The sequence below is a fragment of the Lupinus angustifolius genome, chromosome LG01 (genome assembly GCF_001865875.1).
Source record: "Lupinus angustifolius cultivar Tanjil chromosome LG01, LupAngTanjil_v1.0, whole genome shotgun sequence".
Classification (NCBI taxonomy): domain Eukaryota; kingdom Viridiplantae; phylum Streptophyta; class Magnoliopsida; order Fabales; family Fabaceae; genus Lupinus; species Lupinus angustifolius.
The window spans coordinates 3,293,436-3,313,928 of record NC_032009.1 but is presented as its reverse complement, the minus strand read 5'-3'; the positions used below and the strand labels follow the sequence as shown (position 1 = coordinate 3,313,928).

The following is a 20,493-nucleotide window of genomic DNA, read 5'->3' as shown; positions in this document are numbered from 1 at the left end:
CTATTGTTTTCACACCATTTTTTTACACTTTTTCTAACTGCTGATTTCAGTTAACCATACAAACTGCATTTAATGGAAAAATCAACAGGTAATGGTGATTTTTGTTTTTATCATGTATTTTCGGTTTAACTCTGTGTCCCAACCACTAAACTCCCTCTTAATAAGTAATAATGATGATTTTAGAACCAAGAAATATGCTGGAACTTGAAGAAAAATGCTTAGTTTTTAAGAAAGAAAAAATAGTTAAGATTAGATTTTCCAATATAAAGTTCATTTGGGGCATAATCTCCACTATGATCAGCAACTTAAGTTAACTATTTGTATATTTTCTTTAATATACTTTACGGATAAGAAGTTCTGATGAATGGTATGGTAAGTCACCTTAAGCACTCAACTTTAAAGTGATGCTGATTTATTAGGCTTGTGCAAGTTATTTTTAACAGATTTTATATATGAATGTTGTTTGCATCTTGATAAACGAGTGATCATAAGAAAATTTATTCTGTCATTACAATTATAATTTTTATAATATTTGTGTAAGGTGTACCAAAAAAGAAAAATATTTGTGTAATTTAGTTACATTTTCGTGTGTATAAAAAGAAGCAGCCTTTTACATAAGTAGAGGATGAAACTCATGGCAAGAAGCACATTCTTCGTGGGCCATGCTGAGAACATATTCAGATTTTCACATGGATTCTAACCCAAGATAAATAAATAAATAATGATATTACTAAATTTTATTGGATTTAATATGTATACAATGACAGTGTAAGAGTTTTTTACATTATCAGTAAATTATTCACCATTAATTTGTTAATTATTATTGACTCTCAAACAAAATAATACAAATCAATAATGAATAATATATCGATATTATAAAAAAACTTTACCTGCATAAATTTTAAACTCTTGATGAATAAAACGTGTTTCTATCAAAATGGTAAAAAATCACTACATTCAATAGTGTGTCTCTTACTCTTTTCATTGGAATCTGGCACCCTTTCTAATTTTATAATCCATATTAGGGAAATATAAAAGAGTAATTTAATAGCATTGTCTTAATGGATTTAAAGTGGGAAAATGCATATTATTAGTGATGGGTTAAAAATTTGAAATTTAATTTTTTTCATGTATATTTTATTATTTTCTATATTTGAACTTTTTAATAAAACTATTTTTCCTTAAATAAAATAAAAGGATAAATGCACGTCAATGGCGTTCTGTAGGTTGAAAGGTAAATATAGTAATATCCGAACACAACCTAGAGTATGAAGAGTTGAACGTGATCATGATTTGACTACGCTATATTTATATAAATAAAAAATGTATACGCTCAAAATATAAGAGTTTTTTTATATTGATATTGTTGAACATGGTTTGTTGAAAATTATTATTGATATTGTTGAAAATTATTTTTTTATAAATAGATGTTTTCTCCCATCATTATAACTTGTTTTAAGTTGAATGCATTTTTATTCAACTTTTTTTTTCTCCTCATATTTTTCGTCGATACATTTCCGACTAATTTCTCTCCATTTTTCTTTGTGGCATTAAGAATTTGCACAGACAGTCAAATTGTGGGAATTTCGAGAACTCACACTGGTAGTCAGTATTGGGAAAAAAGAATTGGCACAAGTAGCCATATTCTGGACATTTCGAGAATTGACACTGGTAGTCAGTATTGTGGAAAGAGAATTGGCACAAGTAGCCATATTGTGGTGGATGTATTCGAGATCGGTTCTTACAGTGCAGTAAAAACTCAATAACAGAGATCTGGACTATTTTATCCTCGGGACGGCGTGGTTGACAGTCTGTTTGCACATTTTGGACAGCGCCACGAAACGTCTTAAAGAGAGCGACCTGGTCGTGACTCAGCCAGTAACGATTATTTCGTGCCATTTAGAATTGTTGCAAGCTACACTAACAACAATCTTAAGACGTTTCTACTGTAATGACATTCGTAAATAATATTACTGGACCGAACAACTATGATTTGAATAAACCATTTCGATTTGATGTGGTAAATTTCAAACGTTAGTAACATAAGATGAAATTTTTCCTCATTATGAGAAAAGGTACACGTTTTGAAAATCATTGGTCTAATGCTGCTACAGAAAGCTGAAAAAAGAGGATAAACTAGCTATTAATATAGCTATATAAGATGAAAATGATTACATATGTAATAATTTCATTCTGAATAAGTTGTGAGATGATCCATATGATTACTATAGCTCATATAAGTCTTCCAAATTAATTTGATTTGTACTTGAGAAATAAAGAAATATGATATTGATGAAGTTAAAATAAATAAAATATATATATGATGTTACCACTACCTCAAGTATCAAATGACTGATAATAAATCAATAGAGTCACAGTCTTATGAGATACATAGAATTGCTCATGAAATTATTTATGATAGTATGGTCCTAGAGAGTTAAACTCATAGAGTCTATGAAGGTATATTCATTGGGTATGTTATAAACAGCAAGGCGTACAGGTTTTACGACCTCAACGCAAAAGTGATCATTGAGTCTAACAATGTTGGCTTCAATGAAGAGAAATTCCTTTTAAAATTAAGGAATAGTAGGGGCACATCAACTCGTCACATACTTGTGATTAGAGATAATGATGGAAAATGAAAGGTTTGAAATAAAACCTAGAGTAAGTAAAAGAGCAATAATTGTTAGAGAGTATAAACCTGATTATATGGTCTATATATTGGAGGATAATCCATCAACTTTCCAAGAAGTTTTAATTTCTTTGGACGTTGATTTGTGGCGAGAAACCATAAATGATGAGATAGAATATCTAGAGTCGAACAAGAAACAGATTATGTTAGCTCAATCCACTGTGGAAATTGAGATGATAGCATTAGCAACAGCTAATGAAGAAGTAAGCTAGTTGATAAATTTGCTTGCAAAGATTCCTCTATGGAAAAATTGATATCAGTTGTGTTGATCCATTGTGTTAGTATTACGACTATTGCAAAAATTGAGAACCGCTTTTATAACGGTAAGAAATGACAAATTCGTCGTAAGCACAACATCATTAGAGAGTTACTTTCTACGGGAGTTGTTAGAGTGGATCATGTACGCACTTAGAATAACTTAGCAAACCCTTTGACGAAAGGACTAGCTAGAGAGAAAGTCTATAATACTTCTAATAGTATGTGACTATTGCCCTTAGAACGAGGATCACTCATGATGGTAACCCGATCTAACTGACTGGAGATCCCAAGAAATAGGTTCAATGGGTAATAACAAGTTTTGAAGTGATGTGAGAATGAACATGCTATAAAATTATGACAAGCATGATTCTTGCAGCATATGTAAGGATGATTTAAACTCTTAATAGGACCTATACTCCAATTGGAGTGGAGTACATAGGCTACAAGATTACTCTTGATAGACTCACCTATGTGAATGTAAAAGTGGGGATGCTTCCTATGAAATTTTAGGGCATAAATTTCTAGAGCGTTCACTATACTGGGATAGACGTGCATGACCTTTAACGCACAGGTTTTACAAAATACATCTTTGAAAATGTTGTGTGTGGTTTGATGTCGGAGATAGAGTTCAAGACTACGAGTCACTCTAGTAAAATCTGGATCTTATTCACTACTATGCAAATGTTCAAGTCGTATGACACCTTTGTTTATGCACAATCTTATTGAGACCACAAATATTTTCGGAAATCGTTTTTTAATTTCAAGTGGGGATTGTTGGAATATGGTTTGTTGAAAACCATTATTGAGAACTTTTGGGTATGAAATCTAAAAAATTCTCAAGTCTCACATAGAAAAGTTTTGAAAAAAAACAAATCTCAAGTCCCACATGGAGAGATGGGAAACATGGAAAAAATCTCATGTTATAAATAGAGGTTTTCTTCCCCCATTATATTTTGCCTCAAGTTGAATGCGTTTTCATTCAACTTTTTCTTTCTCCCTCATATTTCTCCCGATACATTTTCGGCAAACTTCTCCCACTTTATGGCACTAAGAATTGGCAAAGACAACCAAATTGTGGGAATTTTGAAAACTAACACTGGTAGTCAATATTGGGGGAAAGAATTGGCACAGATAGCCATATTCTGAACATTTCGAGACCTGACACTGGCAGTCAGTATTGGGGGAAGAGAATTGGCACTGAAAACCATATTGTGAGTGAGTGTATTCGAGATTGGTTCTTATAGTGCAGTAAGAACTCGATAACAGAGATCTGGGCTGTTTTATCATGGTGACAACGTGGTTAATAATCTACTTGCACATTTTGGGCTGTGCTACGAAACGTCTTAAAGAGAGCGACCTAGCCACGACTCAGCTAGTAACGATTATTTCATAACATTGAGAATTGTTGCAAGTTACGATAACAATAGTTATCATATCATTCATTATTCATTTTTAATTATCACTAACTCTAAATTGTGTCAAAGAACAAATATTAGACTATTTATATTTGTGATCAAGATATTTAATATTTATCTCGATATGTGTGTTATGCTAAGGTGATAGTGAAGACTCTGATATTAAAAAACTATAAAAATGGCAGTTTTTGTTTTTCATCAATAAAATTGTATATTCTTTTATTTATTCTCTTATATATAAAAGTAAATGATATATGTAATAAAATAATTAATTATTAATTTATAAGTAAAATATATCACTTTCTTGTAAATAGAAAAAAATATTTATAATATAATTTAATATAATGATATATTATTCGTATTCTCCTAATTTCCGCCTAAGCTTCGCTGTCAAAGTAGTTGACCCGTTGGTAGTCATAAATCATAATACATACGTGAGCTTACAACTTCAATATAATATCTGGATTTGTTTTTGACAACTTGCCTCCATCAACCCCTTTCCTTTATCAAAGTTTAATTATAAATTTATAATACTACAAACTAACACACATTATTTATTAAAAAAGGAAAACCTAACACACAAGCAAACTGCTAGGATTATGCTCCTATCTCCATATATAGAGTTTAAATTAACGTGACTAAAATAGAATTTGCCGATCATTTTTTAATTTGGTGTTTCTTTTAAGATTGCCAATTTGGGTTAACTTATTTTATCTTCAAATTAGAAGTGGTTATATTTAAAGTTAATGTAAAAAAAATTATAAAATAAATAATCATTGTTTCAAAACATAGTCCTAATGTCAAATGCCAAGTTACAGTGTAAGTTGATCTTGTTTCACTCACCACCTTTATTAATGGACCCTATAAGGCTATAACTAGCAGGATGACATACTGGCATATCCACAAGTAGGTAGTAGTATACATTATCCTATAATATACTTTAATTGTTATTTGTTAGTCTAAAGCTCATTGTTTTAAATTTGGTTGACATTGGGATATTTGGATTTTAGTGTAATATTATTCATTTATACTACTTTTATGAAGAGTTAATAATAATTAAAAAATGATTAGTGAATGATGAATAAATAGTATATAAAATTTATGTACTACCATAACATACATGCTCTTGTTAGTACGTGCATCATACTAACTTATTTATTTAATAAAAAGATGCATCTTTGGTAACCTAACTCAAGAAACGGTTGTCTCATGCATTTTTGTTCTATTTGGTGTTTTCACTTATACATGGTAAAATGGGCATTGCTCAAGGGTGCGGCCTGCATAATTCATATTTCTTTGTGGGTTGAGCATACAATTTTTATCATTTTGCTCATTTTTCTTGGCCTGTTTTGTCTGTCAAGTTTGTGGGCTTTTCCATTGGGCATGCGGACGGCCCGTGGATGACCCATAAATATAATTTAAGGAAAAAATTAAATAAATTATTATGTAATGTGATTTTTAATCCTTAAAAAAATTGTAATCTAATGTAATTTGTTAAACTTCATATAAAATATCAAAAAAATTGTTAATATTTTATCTTCAACTACTTTATTTAATTTAATTTCATTTATTATATGAACTTTTTATTTTTTTTAATATTTAACAGTGTCTACGGGTTGCCTGTTAGCTCGTTTTAAAATGGGCAGGACATTGAATTTTACCTGTTAAGCCAATGCGAGCATGCTCGTGCCCGTTTAAAATTTTGCGGACATTTGTGGCAGCAGAATAAACAGATTGGACAACCTGTTTTGCCATCTCTATTCTCACTCAATTAAAAAATCTAATTTAATTAAAAAATATATATTATAATAACATAAATTAATACTTTTATATTTATTTTTTTCAAATGAAAATTCTTGTTTACTTACACCTAACCTAAATAACAATAATAATACTATTGACTAATTCTACGTAGTTAGATTAAGCTATAATTCTTTCCTATCTGCTGGATAGTATCTAGAGAAAGTTACAGATGACCCAATTAAAACGCAAGACCAAAAGACCCAAGCTAAATGAATACAATCACAACAAGATAATGTCTCAACAACAAATCCATGGAATCAAGAAATAATGTAGAAACATAGAAATCAACTAAACAGCACACAACCAAGCTACAAAATGCATCCATAGAGTGACACAGATAGCAGCATCACAAACAGACAAGATAACATTTTCATCATTTTTTCAGCTATAGGATTGTATCAAAATAATATAAAGCAACAAGCAATACCTCTAAAGCACTAACAAGAGATATTAACATTTACAATAAGAGTAATAGATCCTCCTACCTATGTAATATATGTCATAATACTTTATTTATGAATAATTGGTTTACAAGTAACATATGTCATTTTATTGTATATATATAATTTTCCTTAAAGTAACTTGTTCTATCGTTTAGTACATTATTCTTTTATATTAATCTAAGACTTGTAAATCTTATAATATTATATCTTGTATAGTTTTGCACTCTATAATAAAAAGTGGGAAGAGAACCTGCTAAAGGATTGTAGAAACCTAAAACTTGGAGGTTCTTGCCATCTCTTGTTGTTTTGCTATCAGTAGCAACAACTCGGTAGAATGGTCGATGCGTGCGTCCAAACCTCGCCAATCGAATCCTGACCGTCATTTTCTGACCTCTGCTTTTACGCAACAAGAAATCAGAAAATAACAATCCATGTCTGCCTTAAGAAAACACATGCAACTACACATTCAACAATTTCAGCAGTATATATTATGTATTGCGTTAAGAGAAGTGTTGATGGAAGGAGAAACAGAGAGGTGAATGAATAAGCGAAGCAGAACGCACATATATATAAATGAATAATGGAGCACATTTGAAATTGAATGCACACTTGGTGTAAGGAGTGAAATGAGTGAGTGAAGGTTTGTTAAAGAATAAATTACATTCACACTCATGAGTTTAGGGAAATTATATAAACTATCCTTCACTTTTCTAAACTTAATCCCTCATTTTTATACTTTTATTATACTGACCACCTCTGCAAGAGAAATAAGTGTAATTTTGTGAAACAAAAAATGTGATAAATGCAATTAAGTTAAACAAAACATATATATTGTGGAGACAAGTCAAAATAATATATAAGTGAATACATATTTATTATTTTTGATTCGTTACAATATAGTATAAGAGCGATTTAAACAATATCTTTATATAATTTTTGATGCATTTTGTAACAAAAAATAATAAAGATACATTAATTTGTGTATTATTTGGATTTCTCATCACAATATACTATGCTTTGTTTAAATGAATTGCATTTATCACATTTTTTATTTAAAAAATTACATTTATTTTTCATGCAGATGTAGTTAGTGTAATTAAATTATAAAAACTAATGAGTTTTATGTAGGTGTAAAAGAATAGGGGATGATTTACATAATTTCACTAAAACTCAAGGGTGGTAGTGTAATTAACTCATTATTAAATATGACCTTACCTTATCGCCTATTTACCTTATCTTCTCTATTATTTCCTTTTTTTAACAAAAATGTTTTGCTCTTTCAATCTTTTAAATAATTTAAGTTTGAAAAATTATGAAAATTATGAAAGGCTAAAAACAACAAAACCGGTATTTATATTAAGTAAAAAACTTATATGAATATGTATACAACACATTATATCTAGAGATAAGTATATTTATGTATTTTCACATAAGTTTTTTCTCATATAATAATTATTAACTTTTTTTAGAGTGTGTGGTAAACAAATGTTTAACAATTATTTTAATTATATATTATGCTTCTTTGATTGATAAAGAGTTAGTCTTGGTCCATGTTACACATGGCGAAGTTATTCATCTTAATTGCTTGCATGAAAATTTAGATAGCATATGTAAATCAAGGAAAATGATCGCTAGCAATCTTGTCTCATTCTCTATCTTAAGTCTATCATATTTTGTTATATGAATAAAAGAAAAATTCTAAAATCAAAAAATAATAAAAAGTCACATTTTAATTGGCTTGGAATGAGATATCGTTCAGAATATGTCATCCCAGTCCTGAAATCAAACAAGTCATTAGTAATCATTGTTAAGTCATTTGCTCCAATTTGAAATATACATTACTTCTAAGTTCTAACTTCGATTCATTACATATTAATCACTATTATATCTCATTATTTTTTGGTGTCAATAACAAATAATCGTCTCATTAACTATATTATCAATATATTGCTATTGCTGACCATTTATATTAATCATCATTAGTCATTAATTATAGCTATTTTATCCATGTTTTATAGACACTAAGGCATTACTTACCTTAATATACAATTTATGATATTTCTATAATATATTTGCGTAAGAACATACTATATAAAGCACAAAATCAAATACACAATTGAATATATTTCTTTTTATTTTGTCCACTATTCAATTTATATATAAAGCAAGAATATTCCGAATATATAATTATTTAACAAGTTTAGATCTCTATACACTAAAATCAAATCAACAATAAATATTCACTCATTCATTTAGGAAAAATACCTTTAAAGAACTTTGTCCAACCTTCAAACAAACTTTGTACTACTTTAGATGTTAAAAGTTTACTTTAGATGAAGATGCTTAGGATAAAGGAAATATTCCATCAAATACATTAGTCAACATTTACATTTCTATCTTAATTTTCTCTTAACTAATTTTTTACATCTTATATCTTTTCTTCTTTTACATTGTACCACTTTCTCTCTTCCCTATATTATATTATCAGGAGTCACATCTTCCCCAAACTTTGTACTACTTCTCGTGCCACTTATTTTTTATTGGTCAAAAAAATACAACATGAAGTAAATATATAAAACTTTACATTTTCTGACTAATATAAATGAAATGATACATAGAATAGAAGGATATAAAATTTGGAATATAAGATATGCTCCATATTACCTCCAATTTTGATGTAAGAAAAACATTTCTCTAAGTTAAGCACTCTTGTCCACAATAATTCCCCACCTCAAGTGACCATTTATGGGCCTAGAAGTACGGGCTTATTGAAGCAATCTATGTTAGTTGGGCCTCCAAAATGGGATGAAATCTCAAAAGAAAATCACTAGAAAAAACAAAGAAAAAAGAAATAGAAACGAAGCCCTAAGCAATAATATATATTGGGTTTAGAAACAAGTTTGAGGCAGCGGAATTTGAGCTTAGTCACATTTATATCATACACAATCTCCTTTCTCTATCTCTCTACTAGGGTTTTAGCTTCTTCTCTATCTCTTTCAATGAGCAACAACAACGACGCATTCAATGTCTCAGATCTCACAGCTGGTATTGCACTATAATCAATTTCTCAATCATTTTTCTAATTTTCGTTTTTTTTCGTTTTATTAATTGCTAATTTAATTTTTTATTGGGTTTAATGCATTGGTGTAGCTCTGAATCAAGAGAATAGAGCTGACCTAGTCAACGCTCTCAAGGTCTATATTACTTTTTATGCTTTAATATCTTTATTATGTTATTTGTTGATGTTTTATTTAGTAATATTTGTATGAACTTTAGATTAAGAGTTGCAGAAGTGTTGATTGCTTGTTTATATTTAAATTGTTGATTTTGTTGAGTTATGTGTTATATGCAGAGCAAGATACAAAGTTTGGCAGGGCATCATTCTGATATTTTGGAGTCTCTCTCACCTGTTGTGAGAAAGCGTGTTGATGTTCTCAGAGAGATTCAGGTATAATATGTATTTTCTAGTTATAATGCTATTCTTTTGTATAATTTATCTATTTTACAAGAAATAGTCTCAATCAAATCAATGGTTATTAAGTTACTATTAGTATATTCCTTAATCAATTTTGTAATTACTTTATGAAGTTCGTTATCGTTTTTGTAAGCAAAAAAAAAAAAAGATGCATGTACATAATCAAAGACGAGTTAAAAATTAAATAATTTTATTTCAGGGAAAAGTTTAATATTTAATACTGCTACCTGTTTTTTTGTCAAATATGTGTTGTGCGTGTGCTGATGTATATGGATATGAGATTTTGGTATTGTTATAGATGCTTTTTATTTGCTTCTGAATGTTATTCTGATGATCTTACAGGGTCAGCATGATGAGATAGAGGCCAAGTTTTTTGAGGAAAGAGCAGCTCTCGAGGCCAAATACCAAAAATTGTATCAACCATTGTATACGAAGGTATCACAAGTTACCTATGATTTTATAAGCTATGTTTGTATTTGTTGCAAAATCTGTATTGAATTATGTGCTCCTTGCAGTAAGCTATTTTCTCTCTATCAATTTAAGATTCTATAAATCACGACTTAGCTCTGTTGGGACAATTGATGTACCAAATGATGTATTCTCATTTTTTATTGTGCATGGATGCAGCGATATGAAATAGTAAATGGTGTTACAGAAGTTGAAGGGGCTGGAAATGAAACAAAAGCTGATACCCAAGAGGATGAGGGTACTGTTTACGAATATACTTGTTTTTTCTCTTACCAGTTTCCCATTTACTTGCTATAACGATCTTTTTCATGTAGAGAAAGGAGTGCCTGGTTTTTGGCTTACTGCAATGAAAAATAATGAAGTGTTAGCTGAAGAGGTCAGACAGTTGTGTTCAACTATTAGGCTTTTTTATTTTATTTCAATGCTATGCATGTTTTGCAACCTAGTTTGAGTCTCATGCTCACTAATTCTCTCGTTTGCTTATGAAAAATAGATTTCTGAGCGTGACGAAGCTGCTCTTAATTTTCTCAAAGATATCAAGTGGATCAGGATAGAAAACCCCAAAGGATTCAAGCTTGAGTTTTTCTTTGATTCAAATCCTTATTTTTCAAATTCTGTCTTGACTAAGACATATCATATGATTGATGAGGATGAACCGATATTGGAGAAAGCAATTGGGTTAGCTTGTTGATCTTATCACCTTGTCTTTGTTTGCGATATCTTTAAATGTTTGCCTTTTTTGACAAATTAATTATGCTTGCTATATTTTACTTGCAGGACTGAAATTCAATGGCTCCCAGGAAAATGCTTGACACAAAAGGTTCTTAAGAAAAAGCCCAAGAAGGGTTCAAAAAATGCTAAACCAATTACCAAAACTGAAGATTGTGAGAGTTTCTTCAATTTCTTCAACCCACCACAAGTCCCCGACGACGATGATGATATTGATGAAGATGTGGTATTAGTCTCATTTTAGATAATCATGATAGTGATTATAACAACGAACTTGCATTTTATACTATTGCTATGAACAACAGGTATACTAGTATACTCTTTTTGCTTTAACCAATTCATCTTTTATAACAGGCTGAGGAACTTCAGAATCAGATGGAACAAGACTATGACATTGGGTGAGCTTAATTGTCTGTCTCTTAGTCATTGCTTGTTTTTGAGTTTACAACATGCTGCTAGTCTTTTGTTTAAGTGTAGTTTACCTCTATATTATGGGTATAAAGTGCTAAAATTGTCATGGTAACTAGGGTATGAGTGCATCACAAGTGTGTCTGCTTTTATGTGCCGATTGGTGCTTGTGTATCCATGTGCTATTGAAAAAGTGGAATTCCACTCAAAAAAGTATGACAGCAAAACATTAGAATTTGAACACATTTTAGCAATAAGCAGAAAGTATGAAAGGGTTTTCTGGAGAGTACTGCTGCATGTATCACTGCCTACTGGATGTTTTGCCACTCAAAAATCACCGGTTGCCGGACAAAGCTGGGTCGAGTGGCAAATTCCTATGTAATGCTTTGAAATGCAGCTTACCATTTTTGGGCATATTTCAGTGAGCCATATACAAGCCAAACCGACTCATGTCCAAGCAGTATCTATGATTAATTATACTAATTTCTGTGACCTGCCTCATATCTACATGTCATGAACCCATGGTGTACATGTACACATGCACCTATGTGCATGCAACTCTGGAGAGCGTACCAATTTTTCAGAGCCTTTGCTTCCTTTGTTATATTGTAATCTTGATTTCTGAATCTATTATTTGATCATTTGTTACACTTGTTCAGGTCAACAATAAGAGACAAGATTATCCCCCATGCTGTATCATGGTTTACTGGTGAGGCCATTCAGGAGGAGTTTGACCTGGAGGATGAAGATGAAGATGATGATGTTGAAGAGGATGATGATGAAGAGGAGGAAGAGGATGACGAAGATGAGGATGAAGACGACGATGAAGATGAGGAAGAAAGCAAGAGTAAAAAGAAGGTACAGTGTTAATTGCTTGAAGTGTTTCTTCCTAGATTTTGTTTCCTACTTGAAGTTTTAATCTAACTGAACCTTCTTTTCTCACTCATCTTTTGTGTGGCCTCAATTTCGTTGAATGCTGATGCAGCCATCTGCACACAAGGTAAAATAATTTGATTTTGTTATCTAAATGAAATAACTTGTATCATTGATGTAGACACACAAGATCTCATCTTTGACATATATGCCTTTTCTTTTTAATCCGTTGGCTTACCGAAGCTGGATTGTTGGTGCAGTTATTTATTCTTTCGTACGGTGTATTTGAAACTTACATGCTTGATTTTCTTGTTTACTGTATATCTTCAGAAGAGTGGAAGAGCACAGCTTGGTGATGGTCAGCAAGGTGAGCGTCCTCCAGAGTGCAAGCAGCAGTAGAAGTTTGGTTTGTGGTGAATTTATTGGTGTTGAAGAATGTCAGATGGAAAGTGGGTTTTTCATGCTCTGGTTTTGTGTTAATTTATATTGATTTTCTTCCTTAGTCTTGTAGTCTGGATCTGTTGAGAGTTTCTTTCTCCATTTTACTGCCCTGTTGGAAATGGATTATATAGTTAGGATGGTGTGGTTTGTTGTTGCATGAATTTATGCCATCTGGTATACTTGAAATATATAGTTTGCTGTTAAGAACTTGATTATCTCATCCTTTTCCCGGAATTTGATATTTTACTATTTTGTTAATATAGCATGGATTCTGTTGTTCTTTTACTTCAGATGGTAACATGGTGTCACCTTGGTCCGTATACTTTCATTTGGTGTTCTATTTAATATTGTTATGGGTTATGTTTTTTTAGTATAAACAAGTGTATCCGGTCACTCAATGAATGAGAAATTAATTTCTTGTAATAAGTGTTGTTCTCATTAACTCAACCTTTGACTTTTCGACCTATTTGAAAATCGAGTGGGCCTTAGTGTAAATTTGTTATACTATCATTGTATGGTTTAATATTTATTTCTAATTATTATTCATACTAAAAAAAAATATAAATGAAGGGGATGATGCATTGGTTATTATAATCCTTAAATTTAAGTGTCTACATAAATAAGACCAAAGTAAAAATTAATGTTACATTATTGTAACTCTTAAAGGAAATTCCTGTTTGCTCAATTGTGGGCGAGGAATCAAGGAGGGGTTTTGAGCCTTGACACTGGAACTCAGGTTATTGAGTTCACTATTCCTCATTGATTAGTGAGGAGTGATATATTGCCATGAAGTTTCAGTTGCTTTTTTGGGTGTCGAAAATAGAAAAATTAAACAAATAAAATGAATATTTATTGACAAACAGGCCCCTCACAGTAGGGAAATTAGTCAAGTGTGTATCTCCAATCTCCTTCGACTTCAAAGGAAAAAGTTGTGAAAGAAAACAAGTCTAGAAAACTTGAAATTTTCTACCATGCATTCTAGTCGATATATTTATTATTGTCAGTAAAATTTAATTATTGTAAATATTGATTTTTAACAATCCGTGCATGAGTAAATTTAACTACTCAAGTAGTATATTGATGAAAATGTTTTTGAAGACATATCTTGTGTGAAAAAGGTAATCAAGTATCTAGTAATCGAAATATTTTTTAAATGTTCTATTTTTAGAAATTTAAAATGAAAAACAATATTTTATAAAATGGAAAACGGTTAATTTTTTTAATGTTTTTGTTGTTTATAAAATACTAATGAAAAACATTCAGACATTGACAAAACAATGTACATAAATCACTATGTCATATTTGCAAAACAAAACAAAGTATCTCTTGACGACGTAAAGAGATAAATTATCTCATCCAACCACTAAAATTATGACATGTATCTTATTTAATTATTTTCTATACAAATATTTTTAAAACTAAACAAAATATTATATACATCATAATTTTACTGACTATGTGGATAAGTTATCTATAAATACGAGGAGATATTTATCAAGCTTAATTTAGCATTTCAATAGGATGTGATATTACAACTTTGTAGAATATCTTTAATATGAAAATACCTTTTCAAAAATAACACTTTTACGTTATCTAAATAAGACAATATTGTGTATTCTCTATATACTACAATATTTTCTCAATTAAGCGTGATCTACTTTATTCGATATAGATACACAAAATATTTTCAGTACACTACTTTTTCCTAATAAACCTGCGTTTTCAAGTCCTGGACTTTAAGTATTAACAGTACAAGTAAAAAGAGTGGGATTCACTTTTTTAATTTATTCCTCATCTTAGTCATTAATTTTATGAATATTTAATGGTTTAGATTTATTTACTAATTTAAATTATTGGATTTCCTATAATTAATGGTCAGGATGAAGATGAGAGTAAGTTAATCCATCCTTAAGTAAAAATACATCATATAAGTCCAAAATAAAACTATAACAGCTAAAACTATATTTTTTTGATGCATTGCAAAAACAAACATGGTTTGTTCATCAAAAGAGTTAATAGCTAGTGATTAATCTTCCAGTGAAACACTTGGAAAAAGCATAACACAAATCATTCAGAATAAATTTTATTAATAGAATACTCTGAAATGATACAACACATTTTTATTAATATGCGCCCAATAGAAAATAGAATAAATTTAATATGTATACACTCAGTGTAAACAAAATTTACATTATCAACAAATCATCCACCATTGATTTATTAACTTTCATTGACTCTCAGACAAAAGTAATACAAATCAATAGTAAATAATGTAGTCACAATATTAAAAAACTTAATACTGTCCTAACATAAATTTTAAACTCAAATAAAACTACAACATATTTTTGTATCCAAGAATAAATCTGTACATTACTACAAGAACCGGCATTAGGATTATCATTTTTTATCTTAATTATTAGAGGATAAAATATTAGAAGATAACTTATCTCCTCTAACCGTAAAAATATGATATGTATATTGTTTTGTTTTGTTTTAGAATTTTTTGCAGAAAATAATTAAATAAAATATATGTCATAAATTTATTAGCTAGAGAAATAACTTATCTCCTTGTATTATGATATACATTATTCCACTTGTTATTAGCTTAACACTTGTTACACTGAGTACAACAGATATATAATCTGAAGTCACTCCCAACAATTAGCAACATTGACAAACACACAGTTGATAAATGCACATGTTAAAATCAATTATAACATAGTTGATATGCCAAAAGTTGACAATATAAAAACTTTATGTTGATTGCACACATATTAAACTTTAAACTAAATAATTAAATTGTATTTTAACAAAAATGGTTCAAAGGAGCATGTTAAAAAAGATACCAAATATATAGTAATCAATATATTTTAAATATTACCATTTTTGGCAAATTTTAAAAGGAAAATGCTTGTTTATGAAATGGAAAATGTTTGAACATGGTAATGAAGTAATGATCTTATTGTTTATGAATTTAGATTTTGTATGTCCTTATAGTATGTACAACCTAATACTATTAATAAGAGCGTGATAAATATGTATTAAATAAAAATTAAGTTAATTTTTAAATTTAAAACTGTTAAAGATATAGAAATAAAGTAATTTTTGCACATATGATTTATGTTCGTTGTTTATAAAATATATTGCATCCTTTTAGATAAAGTCTTTTCGATATTACTTATTAATTTGAAATATGAAATAATATATCTATATATGTTGTTAGTCATGTATATGTAATGAAAAAACTGGAGAGTCAATAATATTTTCGACCAAAGAGATATCATTAATTTGTATACAATTAAATAGAAATACATATAAACATGATAAATGAGCAATCATGAGAAGAGTCAAACAAGTCAAACTTATTCTATATCCGACCTCAAATATTGATTAAATCTAATACTAGTCCCAGTGGGTAGGATGATTCATTGATGTAACATTTTCTATAGTTAAATTACATATATTAGAGAAAGGGTTTAGAAAAGGAGGGAGAAGTGTGAGGGTTGAGGAACAAAGCAAAACAAAACAAAACTCGCTCCTCTGCTCTCAACTCAATTCCAGGGTTTTAGCTTCTTCTTCGTTTTCCTCCTATCTCCGATCGCAATGAGCAACAACACAGATTCATCCAACGTCTCCGATCTCACTTCCGGTGCCGCATAATTTCTTATCTCTCAATTTTCTTCTCGTAAATTTAAATATAAAACTTCTCTAAAACCCTCTCTTTCATTCAATTTTATGTTCCTTGTTTTTTCTCGTGCAGATATTAACGAAGAGAATAGAGCAGAACCTTACAATGCACTCATAGTGAGTACTCTTCAATCGTTACTACCTCGTTATTGAATTTTTATTAATTTCTTTTTTATTTTATGAATTTTACGTTGAAATTTGAGTTAATTGCGTGAATATAAGTTTTTTATTTGTTAATTGGGTATTTGGTTTACCTAAACATTTATTCGCATTCAGAGCAAGCTAAAGAGTTTGGCTGAGCAACATCCTGATGTTCTGGAATCTCTTTCATCTCATGTTAGAAAGCGTGTTGAGGTTCTTAGAGAGATTCAGGTATTCTAATTTTCATTTTGTTCTTCATGTTTTTTCAATTATAAAATTTATCATTTTTCGAAGTTAATATTTTTTTGTAAGTGGATGATTTATTTATCAAGGCAAAGTTGTTTTGGAGTTTGGATAATTGATTTTCATTAGTTTGTGATTATTTTTTAATGATTGTAGGGCGAACATGATGAGTTGGAGGCAAAGTTTTTTGAGGAGAGAACAGCTCTCGAGGATAAATACCAAAAATTGTATCAACCACTGTACACAAAGGTATGAGGAGGAAATATAGATATGATGTTAACTTGATTTTATGCATTGCAGATGATGATTTTGAATTGTATTGCGAGGATGGATTTATTCTTATTTCTTATTGTGAATGGATTCAGCGCTTTGAAATAGTAAACGGTGTAACAGAGGTTGAAGGGGCAGCTGATACTGAGGATGATAAAGTAGAGAAAGGAGTGCCTGGTTTTTGGCTTAATGCAATGAAAAACAATGCCGTGTTGGCTGAAGAGGTCAGTCAATTGTGTTCACCGGTTAACATCTTTCTTGATGCTTATATATGATTTGCAATGTAGTCTCATGTTCAATCGTCCTCTCACTGTTTCCTTGTGAAAAATAGATATCTGAGCGTGATGAATATGCTCTAAAGTTTCTCAAAGATATCAAGTGGAATAGGATAGAAATCCCCAAAGGATTCAAGCTCGAGTTTTACTTTGATTCTAATCCTTATTTTACCAATTCTGTTTTGACAAAAACCTATCATATGATTGATGAGGATGAGTCCATATTGGAGAAGGCAATTGGGTAAGTCATTCTTTCTTCATTTACTTCATCACACTGTCTGTGTGCATAATTTCCAATAATCTGAAAATGGGTTGGCTTTTCCTCAATATTTTTGCTTGCTGCATTTGTTTTTGCAGTACTGAGATTCAATGGCATCCTGGAAAATCCTTGACAAAGAAGGTTCTTAAGAAAAAGCCTAAGAAGGGTTCGAAGAATGCTAAACCGATTATCAAAACTGAAAAATGTGAGAGTTTTTTCAATTTCTTCAACCCACCAGAAGTCCCTGAAGATGATGAAGATATGGACGAAGATACGGTATTAATGTCATTTTCAATGATTGGGTGACTTGATGTCTAGAACAAGAAATATTTTCTTTTGGAATTTTTACACTATTATGATAGACATACTGTTTTACTTTTTTTTGACAGGCCGATGAACTCCAAAATTATATGGAACAAGACTATGACATTGTGTGAGTTTAATTGCCTCTCGTGTTAGCATAACAGTTTTTGAGTTTGTATCATGCTGTGTGTCTGCGGTTTTTAAGCATAACAGTTGACTCTTTTCCCTGCATACTTCCTTTGATGTTTTCTAATCTTGATTTTTGAATCTATCCTTGGTCGATCATTATACTTGTTTAGGTCAACAATAAGAGACAAGATTATTCCCCATGCCGTATCATGGTTTACTGGCGAGGCCATTGAGGGAGATGAGTTTGGAGACTTGGAGGGTGATGATGTTGATGACGAGGATGATGATGATGAAGAGGAGGATGATGATGAAGAGGAGGATGAAGATGACGAAGATGAGGAAGAAAGAAAGACTAATAAAAAGGTATGATACTTTATTTGCTTTAAAGGTCTGAATCTGGATAAATATTTTGTTTTTCGCTCCCTTTTGTGCCAATTTTGTTGGAATGTTGGCTGCAGTCATCAGCACATAAGGTAAGATTTTTTTAATTTTTATCTAAATGAAATAACTAATTCCATTCATTTCATTAAGACAGTTGCATACAATCTCACTTTTTGTTTTAATTTTTTTAATTTGTTGGCATAATTGATTTTGGTTCTGCCATTCATTGTCCTTTCCCCCTTGTGCTGAAATTTACATGCCTGCTTTATATGCATGTCCTAAACTTCAGAAGGGTGGAAGAGCTCGGCGTGGTGATGGTCAACAAGGTCTGCAACCTCCAGAATGCAAGCAACAGTAGAAGCTCATCTTCGCAGATGGTTAATTTGTGCACTTGAGATTTTCATTGGTGTTTGAGATTGTCTGGTGAAAAAGTGGGTTCAATGCAGTTTTGTATGTGCTTAATTCATTTTTTACCCATAAACTTACACTCTGGATATGTTTAGACTTTAGAGGCCCTTTCTCCTATTTTGCATGCCTTTGGAGAGTGTGGCTTATAGCCTTATAGTTGGGATAATGTGAATTATTATTGTAGGAATTTGCATGACCATATGTTATACTTCAAATATATAGTTTGCGTTTCATCATTTATCAACTAACATTCTTTATTTGCTATTAAAAAAACTATTTTTTTAGCTCCACACCTCTTCATTGTTTTAGCTTTTAAATATTAGTGTTTAAAGCCATACTTATGCAAGTTTTACGTAGTTTAACTGAATTTGTATCTTGCATATCAAGATGTAAAATCACATATAAAACACGTGACAAAAGTTTTAATTTACCATCATTGTGACCCACTAATTAGTAAGTTCACATGCATTTAAAATACATAGCAATCAGCAATGGAATGTTAAATTAGTCTACTTGCATGTGAGCAATAAATAAGTCTGTTTCCAATAACAATTCTAACTAGTATTATATAACACACCAAATACCGATCTTCATGTCAATTGAACATAATATTTCTCTTTCTTAAATTCTGGTATTATATTAGTTGAGGAGTCATGTGGTGATATCATATAGATCAAAGGGATATATATCATTTGAAACAGAACTCTTCATCCGGGTCAAGATATTGTTCCAGGGACAAACCAACGTTACCAGGCTTCCCTTCGGCACATTAATTATCTTTAAATTAGGAAGCCAGGCAATAAAATTCCAATGGATGCGGATGGCATAAGTGTGTCCGATCATGATTAATAATAGGATATATCATTAATCTTATATATATATAAAAAATAATATATCTTCTTACAAATTGTCTTATATCATAAGAAAAATAACATATCACGAAATAATATTTTGTTCATTAATGATTGATTTACAAGTGACATATTTTACTTTCTTATAGATAGAGTATTTGTAGGAGGATATATCATTACTCTAATATAGGGTTAAGTGTGAGACGAGTTGAAACGGGTTAAATATGTCCATCACCCGTCCCTAAATATTGATCGAGTCAATTTTTGAACCAAAATCTGTCCCTAATTAGGATGGTACGCATGAGGGACGAGTCCAAAATAAGAGGGTCAAGATAGGTACGAGTCTAGGTTGAAAAAAGAGAAAATAACAAACGTAGATTCCCCCCCTCAAATCTCTAAGCATGCACAATCAAAGTTATCACAATCTCTATATAAACTCAACTAAAACCTGCATCCCACATACATTAGTATATAAACTCAACTAAAACCTGCATCCCACATACATTAGTATATAAACTACAAACCGTAAATTGCATCCTTC

The 20,493-nt window shown here is 30.6% G+C and overlaps 2 protein-coding genes across 4 annotated transcripts; both read left to right on the top strand.

The window, feature by feature from the left end:
• Nucleotides 9,498-13,239, top strand: LOC109347520 (nucleosome assembly protein 1;3-like). 2 transcript variants are annotated; one of them, XM_019587423.1, is made up of 12 exons: nucleotides 9,499-9,656; nucleotides 9,762-9,805; nucleotides 9,964-10,059; nucleotides 10,429-10,521; nucleotides 10,714-10,792; nucleotides 10,869-10,930; nucleotides 11,048-11,232; nucleotides 11,332-11,509; nucleotides 11,638-11,681; nucleotides 12,351-12,549; nucleotides 12,677-12,691; nucleotides 12,895-13,239. In XM_019587423.1, the coding sequence occupies exons 1-12, from the start codon at nucleotides 9,611-9,613 to the stop codon at nucleotides 12,961-12,963; spliced, it is 1,110 nt and encodes a 369-aa protein (XP_019442968.1). In that variant the 5' UTR covers nucleotides 9,499-9,610; the 3' UTR covers nucleotides 12,964-13,239. The 2 variants fall into 2 exon arrangements, with proteins under 2 accessions (XP_019442976.1, XP_019442968.1); XM_019587431.1 differs by lacking the exon at nucleotides 12,677-12,691 and having other exon boundaries at nucleotides 9,498-9,656.
• LOC109347532 (nucleosome assembly protein 1;3-like) lies at nucleotides 16,500-19,332 on the top strand. Of its 2 annotated transcripts, none has more exons than XM_019587442.1 (10): nucleotides 16,500-16,654; nucleotides 16,766-16,809; nucleotides 16,969-17,064; nucleotides 17,233-17,325; nucleotides 17,442-17,570; nucleotides 17,678-17,862; nucleotides 17,979-18,156; nucleotides 18,270-18,313; nucleotides 18,483-18,675; nucleotides 18,983-19,332. In XM_019587442.1, exons 1-10 carry the CDS (start codon nucleotides 16,609-16,611, stop codon nucleotides 19,049-19,051), a joined length of 1,077 nt encoding a protein of 358 aa, XP_019442987.1. In that variant the 5' UTR covers nucleotides 16,500-16,608; the 3' UTR covers nucleotides 19,052-19,332. The 2 variants fall into 2 exon arrangements, with proteins under 2 accessions (XP_019442987.1, XP_019442996.1); XM_019587451.1 differs by having other exon boundaries at nucleotides 16,520-16,612.